The sequence below is a fragment of the Anomaloglossus baeobatrachus genome, chromosome 4 (assembly GCF_048569485.1).
Source record: "Anomaloglossus baeobatrachus isolate aAnoBae1 chromosome 4, aAnoBae1.hap1, whole genome shotgun sequence".
NCBI classification, from domain to species: Eukaryota; Metazoa; Chordata; class Amphibia; order Anura; family Aromobatidae; genus Anomaloglossus; species Anomaloglossus baeobatrachus.
The window spans coordinates 307,429,266-307,441,433 of record NC_134356.1 but is presented as its reverse complement, the minus strand read 5'-3'; the positions used below and the strand labels follow the sequence as shown (position 1 = coordinate 307,441,433).

Here is a 12,168-nt window from a genome sequence, read left to right as displayed (position 1 = left end):
GTAAAATAGTCATAGTATGGGCCACGGGGCTGCAAAATGGGGGTAAGAGCAGGACAATTGCCTTGCAAACAAATGTGGATAGGGAATAAATAAATAAAAAATGTCATCGGGCCCATCATATTTTTGATAACCAGCATAAACCTTCAGGCTGCAGCCCTCAGCTGTCTGCTTTATCTTGACTGGTTATCAAAAATAGAGGGGATACCATGACTTTTTTTTTTTTTTAATTATTTATGAATAATTTAAAAAACTGCATGTTGTCCCTTCCTATTTTTGATAACCAGCCAAAGTAAAACAGAGAACTGGGAGCTGGTATTATCAGGCTAGGAATGCTTATGATTATTTGACCCTTCCCAGCCTCAAAAGAGCAGTCCACAGCTGCCACAGAAGTGGTGCATGCATTAGATGCACCAATTCTGGCACGTCGCTTGGCTCTTCTCGATTGCGCGAGTGCGATGGCAGTCGGGGTAATATTTTGGGGTTGATGTCAGCTGTGAATTGACGACTGGCATCAAGCCCAGGGGTTAGTAATTGATAGGTGTCTTTCATCCCCAATACTTGACCAGTAAGTGCACCATTAAAAAAAACACATGCACACTTAAAAGAAATCGCTGTCTTTCCAACGTAATCCAATAGACTAATGTCCCATGACGTCCTTCAAATCCTATGAAGCCTCTTACTGAGAACGCGGTTCCGTAGGTCACTCCAGGCATGGAATTTCTAAGGAGCCTGATAATACCAGCCCCCAGCTGTCTGCTTTAACTTGGCTGGTTATAATTTCCCCCCATAATATATGGTAATACATCACTTATACAATAGTAAATCACTTAAACTTTTATAGCAAACAGCTGTCTACTGTTCACAGAAAACCCCTTTACAGCTAAAAACGCTGATAATACACACATCCTTGATACTTGAATACATGCAGGTGCTTTGTACACACGTTTCCTACATACCAACATGTACACATAAGGCACATATAAGTGTAGCATGTTTGCTACAATACATGGGAATTTAGTATCATTTGCTCAAACATAATGGTTGTAATGTTTCTAGTTGAGAGAAGATAGACTGTATTTTTAGTAAGTGATGGACCAGTTTTGGTGCCAGGTTTGGCAACCGTTCAAAGATGTCTTTAACCCCTCTCTACTATGGGATGTAATAGTATGTAACACGTCTGGTGGCGGTGTAGAAAGTGGGCTCAAGGTGAGTATGCATAATTCCCAGGAGATGCCAGCTGTAAAGGGATTGCTGAAGTAGTCTTTGAAAGCGCTACATGCACATATAAGTAGTTTTGGGGTGAAATCCTTCTAATAGTCGCTGTACTACAATGATCATTCTTTTAACTACTTTAGAGTAGTGTCAGTCAGGCACCATCATTAATGGCATCCCTCACGCTCTGGTCTCCTGCGGGCACTGTGATAGAAGGGTGTCTTCAGCCAGCGCACTCACAAGGATGCAGCCAGGAGAGAACATATTCTAAAGATGCAGTGTGTACAGCATCAGGCAACACCAAACTGTTTCTATGGGACCAGTCTGGGGGCCAAAAGCTCCTTTATCCCTAGAACTGACACTTTATGCCCACTTGCTGGGCTTCTGCAGTGTTAGTGTGGAGGTGACAGATCTGGATTTAATTCAGTCATTGATAGTAAGGCCTCATTCACACATCAGTATTGTTGCTCAGCTCAGTATTGTTGCTCAGCTCAGTATTGTTGTTCAGTATTTCATCAGTATTTTTCCAAAAAAACAGAAGTGTCTCCAAAACACAGAACAGGTGTCAGTCTTCCAATTATAGTTTTTCTCTGTAAGTTTCACTCCTGGCTTTGGTCTACAAACACTGGTGAAAATATACTGAGGCGTGAATGAGGCCGACATGTACTACTTGCTACCGTAAATGGGGGTGGAATGGTGCACTGAGCTTTTTACTACATATAAAGGGGTTGTACTCTTTAAAATCACTTCTGTTATGTATAAAAAGTAAATTAAACTTTTATTTACTTGTCTCAGGGCCAGAGCTTTGTCTCCGCTGCTGCCTGATCTCTGTTGTTTGGCTGCAGCACTGTTCATATGACGTCACTGCTGCAACCAATCAGTGAGCTCACCGGCACTATCGATGTAGATGGCACAAGCTACTGAGCTTAGTGATTGTCTGCAGGGCTGTTGAGCAGACTCGCTCTGTTTTTCCTGGACCTGTTGGCAGAAATCTTTTCAAAGACAACAACCCCATTCATTTGCTTTAATATTTGCATACTTACAGTCATTCTTCGTTATTTACATGTATTATTTATTTATATACTTTCTGTTGGGTATTTGCTCTTTTGTTTTTATTGTACATTCTGTCTGTTAATGGCCGCATTGTGAATGCACCTACACATGGCAATTACACTGCATCCATTGTATATACACAGCATCAGGTGAAGAAAACAGTTGATTGCTGCTGTGAGTTCAGTAATGCATCACCAGTCGCCTATTGTGGAATGCTATGTCTTTGGCTCCACCCTCCCTGCACCTTGTCTCCACTTATTATGCCCCTGGAGTTAGGCCTTGTTCACACTGTGTTTAACAGATATGTGTTCCCTACTGTAAGATGGGCACTTTCAGAAAAATAGCACACACGCATTCCATTTAAACTCCAATCATGTCATAGCACCCTATGACTCTGTTGGGGGTTTGTCTGAAATCAGTTTTTCAGACAAAGGTCTCAAACACCGCAGCAGATACACAGTGTGAACAGGCCTTACTGGGTCATACACTTTACGTTTATGTACCATATGGGCAGTGTTCAGAAATTTTTTTATTAAAATAATTCTACTTTTTGACTTGGTAAAATGTTCAGTAGATATTTTTAGATTGATGATTGATAATATCTTAAGATATATATTGTTCCCATGTACTGAAATTCTCTTCATGTCCTCTTTACAGAAAAAGCGGGAGGCCTACGAGTCCGGTCTCATGAGGAATGGCTTACAGCTGGAGGCAACAAAATCTGTAAGTTTCTAAATTCCTGGCATTTGCTGCTTTCCATGCATTAAAGAGTAGCTAAACTTTCTGCCTGATTTTTCATATCTAGAAGGCAATTGATTTGCCTCCAAATCGATTAGTCCTAAGACTCCTACTGATCATGCTATAAACTCTTGAGAAGTGCGCAGCTCAACAGGTAGGAGCGCGCACACATTGCGGGATACGGATTCAATGAAAGGGTTAAGTTACAAAACTTATGCTTTCTATTGAAAAATCAGGCAGAAAGTTTAGTTACTTTTTAAGTATCTTTTTTTTAGTGTCTGGTCATGTTATTGAAAGCCATTTAAAGGGGTCATCCCTCCATTAAAGAGGTTGTCCACTACTTTTACATTGATGGCCTTTTCTTTAGTTTACGTCATCAATGTCTGATCGGCCGGGATCTGACACCCGGCTCCCACGCTGATCAGCTGTTCTTGGTGGCGGTAGCAGGTGGACGGAAATGCTCCATCTTCTGATAGTGTCGGCAGCTGAGTACTGTATACATCCACCTCCCATTCAAATCAGTAGGAGGCAGATATGCAGTACCTGGCATCGCCGCTATCAGAAGACATAGCAGATACAGAAATAGGCATTTTTGGCCGCATTCAACCGACCAACACCGAAAAATGCTGATCGGCGGGGGTGCTGGGTGTTGGACCTTGGCCGATCAGACATTGATGACCTATCCTAAGGATAGATCATCGTCAATGGAGAAGTAGTGGACAACCTCTCTCATTCAATATAATGTTCATTATCTAGAGCACACATTACCAGCAGCACCATGACATACACGAAAAGCAAGCAAATGAAGAATGGTGTGTTTTTTGTTTTTGAATGATAGAAACACTGTCAATCACAGCCTCTATGAACAGTCATTTAGAAGTTTTGATAGGAAAATGTTTTATGTAATAATGTGCTTCCGAAAGTAAAAGTGACATTAGCATTAGTTGTTGTCATGTGGTATTTGTGAATCAGGACAATATGTAGAAACTTCAACTTCTATAGAAGGTAAAACATAAATAGGTGATACGTTGTAGTCTTGTATTTTAGACTCTGTTCACAATTGTAATAGGAACTTTATACACTTTTAGTTACAGAAACCGTAACACTTTTCCACATCCATCATACAACAGATGCCACCAGCGCCCAAAAGACCCTGTTACCTTATGACAGTTTGTCAGTCTCTGGCATAATGATGACATCACACATCTGTGTTTCATGGTCTGGTCTTGGTCTGCGATGTATGGACTGGTCATGAGTCTTTTAACCTGAACTTGGCAGCCTTTTAGGGACACCTGCTGTGAATCCATACATTGCAGTTCAAGTATGGATTACATTACACGGATATGTGAAACCGACCTATTTGTATGTCTGTAGACATATGCGTAGGATGTACACTTCAAAACATGTATGTATGTGTGTTGCAAACAGGATAATTTCTAACTTGGGCAGCACGGTGGCTCAGTGGTTAGCACTGCAGTCTTGCAGTGCTGGGGTCCTGGGTTCAAATTGCACGAAGGACAACATCTGCAAGGAGTTTGTATGTTCTTCTTGTGTTTGCGGGGCATTCCTCCAGTTGCTCCGGTTTTCTCCCACAAAGATATACTGATAGGGGCAGAAGAAAGGTGGATCCAGCATCCGCTTCAAAAGATTAAAACATGGCTTTATTGAAAAAATAATCAAAGTAGACCAGATGTCCGTCTACGCGTTTCAAAGAGGTAAGCTGTTCTTAATCATGACAACATCAGATATAAACACAGTGCATATACACTGTGTGCAGAAATATTAGGCAAATGAGTATTTTGATCACATGATAATTTTTATACATGTTGTCCTACTCCAAGCTGTATAGGCTTGAGAGTCAACTGCCAATTAAGTAAATCAGGTGATGAGCATCTCTGTAATGAGGAGGGTTATGGTGTAATGACCTCAACACCCTATATAGGGTGTGCTTAATTATTAGGCAACTTCCTTTCCTTTGGCAAAATGGGTCAGAAGAGAGATTTAGCGGGCTCTGAAAAGTCCAAAACTGGGAGATGTCTTATAGAGGGGTGCAGCAGTCTTGAAATTGCCAAACTTTTGAAGCATGATCACCAAACAATCAAGCATTTTATGGCTAATAGCCAACAGGGTCGCAAGAAGCGTATTGGGCAAAAAAGGCGCAAAATAACTGCCCATGAATTGAGGAAAATCAAGCGTGAAGCTGCCAAGAGGCCATTTGCCACCAGTTTGGTCATATTTCAGAGCTGCAACATTACTGGAGTGTCAAAAAACACAAGGTGTGCCATACTCCGCAACATGGCCAAGGTAAGGAAGGCTGAAAAATGACCACCTTTGAACAAGAAACATAAGATAAAACGTCAAGACTGAGCCAAGAAATATCTTAAGACTGATTTTTCAAAGGTTTTATGGACTGATGAAATGAGTGACTCTTGATGGGCCAGATGGATAGGCCAGAGGCTGGATCAGTAAAGGGCAAAGAGCTCCACTCCAACTCTGACGCCAGCAAGATGGAGATGGGGTACTGGTATGGGCTAGTATCATCAAAGATGAACTTGTGGGACCTTTTTGAGTTGAGGATGGAGTGAAGCTCAACTCTCAGACCTACTGCCAGTTTTTGGAAGACAACTTCTTCAAGCAGTGGTACAGGAAGAAGTCGGTATCGTTCAAGAAAAACATGATTTTCATGCAGGACAATGCTCCATCACATGCATCCAGCTACTCCACAGCATGGCTGGCCAGTAAAGGTCTAAAAGATTAAAAAATAATGACATGGCCCCCTTGTTTACCTGATCTGAACCCCGTAGAAAACCTGTGGTCCCCCATAAAATGTGAGATCTACAGGGAGGGAAAACAGTACACCTCTCGGAACAGTGTCTGGGAGGCTGTGGTGGCTGCTGCACGCAATGTTGATCACAAACAGATCAAGCAACTGACAGAATCTATGGATGGTAGGCTGTTGAGTGTCATCCTAAAGAAAGGTGGCTATATTGGTCACTAATTTTTTTGGGTTTTGTTTTTGCATGTCAGAAATGTTTATTTCTAAATTTTGTGCAGTTATATTGGTTTACCTGGTGAAAATAAACAAGTGAGATAGGAATATATTTGGTTTTTATTCAGTTGCCTAATAATTCTGCACAGTAATAGTTCCCTGCACAAACAGATATCCTCCTAAGATAGCCAAATCTAAAAAAAAACACTCCAACTTCCAAAAATATTAAGCTTTGATATATATGAGTCTTTTGGGTTGATTGAGAACATAGTTGTTGATCAATAATAAAAAAATCCTCTAAAATACAACTTGCCCAATAATTCTGCACACGGTATATATGTCCCTACACCAGTTAGGGTGGAGCTCTACACATTAATTGATATAAAAAACACATGGAAAAAAATCCAAACAGAATCCACGTATACAGACAATTATAAATTATCCAGATTAACATATAAATAAAATAAATCTTTATTTTTATATAGAGCTAACATATTCCACAGCGCTTCACATACATCAGAAACGCTGTCCCCATTGGGGCTCACAATCTAAACTCCCTATCAGTATGTCTTTGAAGTGTGGGAGGAAACTGGAGTACCCGGAGGAAACCGACGCAAACACGGGGAGAACATACAAATTCCTTGCAGATGTTGTCCTTGGTGGGATTCGAACCCAGGACCCCAGCGCTGCAAGGCTGCAGTTCTAACCACTGAATACAATATTACAAGATATAGAATAAACATTTATTCAAAGACACTCTTACTGGAATTTATGTAATACCGTATTTTTCGGACTATAAGACGCACTTTTTCCCCCCAAATATTGGGGGAAAGTGGGGGGTGCGTCTTATAGTCTGAATGTAGGGCATGATGCGGGGAATGAGGGTGCTGCGGTGGCGCAGGTCATCGGGTGCACGAGCAGGCTGCACCTGCGCCTGCCGTGACCACGTGGGCCCGCTCATTTCATATGCACGCCCATCCTCCCGCCCATCATCTCTGAGTGCTGAAGCCAGCGGTGACAGGTGGGCAGGATGATGGGCGGGGATTGCGCGCATAGAAAGAGCCGGCCCGCATGATCATCTCTTGCAACTACAGCCTGGAGTGATCATATGCGACTGTATTCACTGCCCCCCGTACGTCATCATCAGTGCGGGTGCAGTGAATCTGTGTACTTACCCGTCACCGTTCCCCTGCAGCACCATTCCTCCTGTCAGCGCCGCTGGAGTGTGGAGCCGTCCCCGTTCCCCTGCAGAATCGCGATGTCCTCCTGTCTGCCGGCAAGCTGACCTGTGTAGAAGCGGTGAGCACAGCGATGACGTCATCGCTGTGCGCACCGCTAGTCTCCACACAGGTCAGCTGACAGACAGGAGGAGATCGCGATGCTTCAGGGGAACGGGGACGGCTCCACACTCCAGTGGCGCTGACAGGAGAGAGAGCGGTGCTGCATGGAGCGAGGAAAGGTGAGTATGAACGTTTATTTTTTTTTTGTGTGCCACATGTAGCCGGTCATATAGCAGGATGGATGGCAGTATATAGCAGGATGGATGGGGGTATATAGCAAGACAGGAGTATATAGCAGGACGGATGGGGTATATAGCAGGATGGATGGGAGTATATAGCAGGATGGGGGCATATTCCAGGATGGCAGTATATAGCAGGATGGGGGTATATACCAGGATGGTGGTATATAGCAGGATGGGGGTATATAGCAGGATGAGGACATGTATAGAAGGATGGGGATCATATACACGGCAGGAGGATCATTATCAGGATGGGGTACCTTTAGTAGAGAATTTGGGGACATTACCCCCATAACAGTGTCAGCAGCAGATCCTCGCCCCATAACAATGTGTCATGACCACAATTTTTGCTTAACATTTTATTTTCCTCCTCTAAAACCAGGGTGCGTCTTATGGTCCGGTGCGCCTTATAGTCTGAAAAATACTGTACCTTGTACAAAAGCTTTTGTTGGTGATAACAGCTTTAAGATGCCTCCTTTATTGAGAAACTAGTCACATGCATTGCTCAGGTGTGAGTTTGGACAATTATTCTACACAAACACTCTTTAAATCCTAAAGGTTCCGTGGGCTACTTCTATGAACTCCAAGCTTTAGTTCCTTCCGTACATTTTCTATTGGATTCAGGTCAGTTGATTGACTGGGTCATTCTAGTAGCTTAACTAGCTTAATTTTTTTTTCTCTAAAACCAATAGGGAGTTTAATTTGCCCTGTGTTTGGGATCATTGTCTTACTGAAATGTCCATCCTCACTTCATCTTGATGGTAGCCGATTTTTATCAAGAATGTCTCTGTACATTTTTTCATTCATCCTTCTTTCAATTAATTGAGGTTTGTCAGTGCCGAACTGAAAAACAACCCCACATCATGATGTTCCCACCACCAAACTTACTGTTAGTATGGTGTTTTAGGGGTGATATACAGTCATTTTTGGCCTTCAATCATAGTGTATAATTAGTGTTGAGCGAGTAGCTAACTATTCGTACTCGCTATGCTGTTACTGTGTATGGTCCACAACTTGCATATTCGTTACAAGTAGCGGACGCAATGTAAGTCAATGGGAAATACTTGCTAAGTAGTAAGTAACACGAAAGCCGTACTTTTCGGGCGAGTAGCGAAGAGTACGGCTTTCGGGTTTCTCGCTACTTAGCGAGTATTTCCCAGTGACTTACATTGTGCCCACTACGCATAACGAATATGCGAGTAGCGGACAGTACCCGCTAAAAGCATAGCGAGTACGAATAGTTAACTACTTGCTCAACACTACGTATAATAAGGCATCCAAACAGTTAAATTTTGGTCCCATCTGACCAGACTATATTCTCCCAGTATTTCACAGATTTATCTAAATGTTGAGCAAACTCTAATTGCACTTTTGTTCAGCAATGGAGTCTTGCATGGTGAGCATGCATACATGCCATGGAGGGTGAGTGCACTCCTTATTATTTTCTTTTGAACAATTGTACCTGCTTATTCCAGGTTTTTCTGTAGCTCTCCACAGGTGGCCTTTGGTTTTTGGACAACTCTTGTAATAATTCTTTTTACTCCTCTGTCTGAAATCTTGTGGTGAGCACCTGGTCCTGGCTGATTTATGGTGAAATGATGTTCTTTCCACTTCCATATTATGGCCCCAACAGTGCTCAAGTAGTTAAAAAATTCTTCTGTACCAATGCCATCAGTATGTTTGCAACAATAAGGTTGCCAAGGTCTTGAGACAGCTCACTGGTTTTACCCATCATGGGATTTTTTTTTATTTGTGTGGTACTTTGGTAATGAGACCTTTTTATAGGCCATCAGTTGAGCCAGCTAATATTATTTTTCACTAAGTGACAGGATTGCTTTCTAATTGCTGAATTTCAGGTGGTATAACTTTCCATGGCTTTTTTTCACCTCTTTCTTCATATGTTCAATACATTTTTCCTGTGTCATTTCTCATTATTACACATCACTAAATTCATGGACAATCTATGGATTGATTTCGTTGCATGTGTGGATTGAGTGGATTGTTACGAGCATCTGGTGATAAATTTATGTCAATAAGACAAATATTAGAAATATATTTACTTAGAAAATTGGTGCCGTGTTCAATACTTATTTCAGCCGCTGTATAAGTCCAAATTCAGGCTTGTGTCCAGCAAAATGCACTGTGCAAGGATTTCTCTTTATTATTATTATTATTATTATTTTTTATTTACCGTTTGATGTAATTAACGCTTTATTATGTAATTATATAAGGGAAAACAATGTAATTTTCTAATTTGTTTAAAATTGTCACCATTATCAAAATCCCTGTGTGCTGTCTGTAAATGGAAATGTACATTGTTTGCATCCAGTACATTGTTTGCATCCAGTAAGAGGATCTGTGCTTTTTATGGGCTACTGATAAAAGTACTAAGGTTTGAAAGCTTTCATTCCCACAATAAGCTGAACACCTATGTCAGTTGGACGTGGTCATAACAGGTTTTCAGCCCCAGGGTGTAAACAGGAATGTCTGCTGACAGACAGCTTTGGGGAGAAGCTTATAAAACTTTACAATATAATGTGGTGGAAGGTGTTGTCTCATACACTATAGTTAAAGTTTAAAGAGTTTTTTCAATGAACAAAGTCAATTTTTAAGTTGATTTTAATAATTAGATCTTGGAATAATAATAATTTCCACAATTAGATGTGTTTAAATATAATGTTCTTGTGAATCCTATAAATGTGTCCCTGCTATATACTGTGTAATGGCTGTGTCTGATCATACAGGGACATGGTCTGATCATACCACATCTCCTGGGCCAGGGAGGAAGTAAAAATAGTACACAGATAGCACAGTATGGAGTCACAGCTGATTCTTTTTGTCAGATATAACATTTCCCTGCCTGTTTTTAAATGTTTTACCACAAATAAAGAATCATTTGTGATCATGTGCGTAATGTCTGTATACTTTTTTCTTCTTCCCCTGCCTAGGAACTGTGGTATGTCCTGTACTGTCAGACACGGCCATTACACAGTACATAGCAGGGACACATGTATAAGGCTATGTTCGCACGTTGCGTCGGTGTACCTGCAGTTATTCTGCACGTTTTCCTTCCCTTGGTTTTTGACCAAATGGCTTCTGACCATTTTTTAGCGCTAAAAACGCATGCGTTTTTACCGCGTTTTTAGTGCGTTTTTAGCGCTTTTTACCTGCGTTTTCACCTGCGTTTCTGCAGATGCGTTTTTGAGATCAAGACACTGAGAAATAAAGTTGAAATAGTCAAAAAGATTGAAAAAAGAGAAAAAAATTATAAAATTAACTTTTAATAAAATTAAATGGGAAATTATCAATTTAACTGTAATAATAGTGGTTATGCACATTTTAACAGAAAAATAGCTAAAGTTTATTATTTTTTAGCATTTAAATTTTCGGTTATTGTGTGTGTGTAAAGGAACATTAGAACCCATTAATTTTATGCCAGAAAAGCATGCGTTTTTGGAGCCAAAAACGCAGTTGAAAAGCAGGTAAAAAGCATGAAAAACGCAGAAATTGTGATTTTGGTTGCTTTTTGCCATTTCTCATTGACTCCAATGTTAAGGAAACGCTGCAGAAATGGCAAAAACAACTGACATGCTGCTTCTTTTTCAGCATGGTTTTTGACCACAAATATGCAAATTAAACGCTGCTGAACAAAAAGCAAAGTGCAGACAGGATTTCTGCTTTTCCCATAGACTTTGCTGGAAATCAAAAATGCATGCATTTTTGCCCAAAAACGCTGCTGCCAAAAACGCTGCAGAAACGCGGAAAAAAACGCAACGTGCGAACATAGCCTAAGATTATCTCAGCACACAAACATTTTTGTTAATCTCATCCAGTTGTGGAACTTATTATTGTTCCCAGATCTATTGATTAAAATTAACCTTGTTCCTGGGAAAATCCCGTTTAGGCCAGGGCCACACGGGGACTACTGCGATCCTCGCATGACACTGCTCACGCTGGCAGCGCAGCGGGAGCCAAGTGTCATGCGAGTGTCATTGCGACTGTAGTCCGATCATGCGATCAGACCACAGCTGCTGGGGGGGGCGGTCCGGCTCTGAGGAGGCAACGGGCGGTGCTGTGGAGGAGAGGAAGGGATTTATTTTCCTCTCTCCTCCGTTGCCGGCTATTGCCATTCTCACCCTGCACTCGCAGTACACTGGTGTACCGCGAGTGCAGTGCGATTTTTCTCTCGCCCCATAGACTTAAATGGGTGCAAGAGAAAAAGACTCTCATTACAATCGCAGTATGCTGCGACTGTTTTCTCGATCCGATTACGGCTGAGAAAATAATAGTTCATGGGAACTGACACACAGGTTAATATTGGTCCAAGTGGAATGCGATGTTTTATCGCATTCCACTCGCTCCGATTTTCATGCCGTGTGTCTTAAACCTAAGTTGTCATCTGAATGTTGAGAAATTGCAGCCTTCTATGGAAGCCATGCAAATGAATAGCCGCTATATTAGAGAGGGATAGTGGGATTCCCATATACTATTCCTTAAAGGGAAGCTATCATGAGAAAATAGCCCATTTTTTTTTAATCAGGTTTTGAAAAAAAATTGGAAATGTTAGTTTTTTTTTTCTTCATATTTTATTTATTTTTTTAAGAAAAGGTAATCTTACAAATTTCACACTGCTGACTGGAGCCCACTTAACTTCCTT

At 41.3% G+C, this 12,168-nt stretch overlaps 1 protein-coding gene across 2 annotated transcripts in view; it reads left to right on the top strand.

Annotated features, from left to right (window-relative positions):
• ANO6 (anoctamin 6) overlaps positions 1-12,168 on the top strand; it is a 238,152-nt gene that overhangs the window by 112,449 nt on the left and 113,535 nt on the right. For both annotated transcript variants that reach the window (XM_075344964.1, XM_075344965.1), the window contains exon 4: positions 2,923-2,988. In XM_075344964.1, coding sequence (XP_075201079.1) covers positions 2,923-2,988 — 66 coding nt within the window. The remainder of the gene's footprint in view (positions 1-2,922; positions 2,989-12,168) is intronic.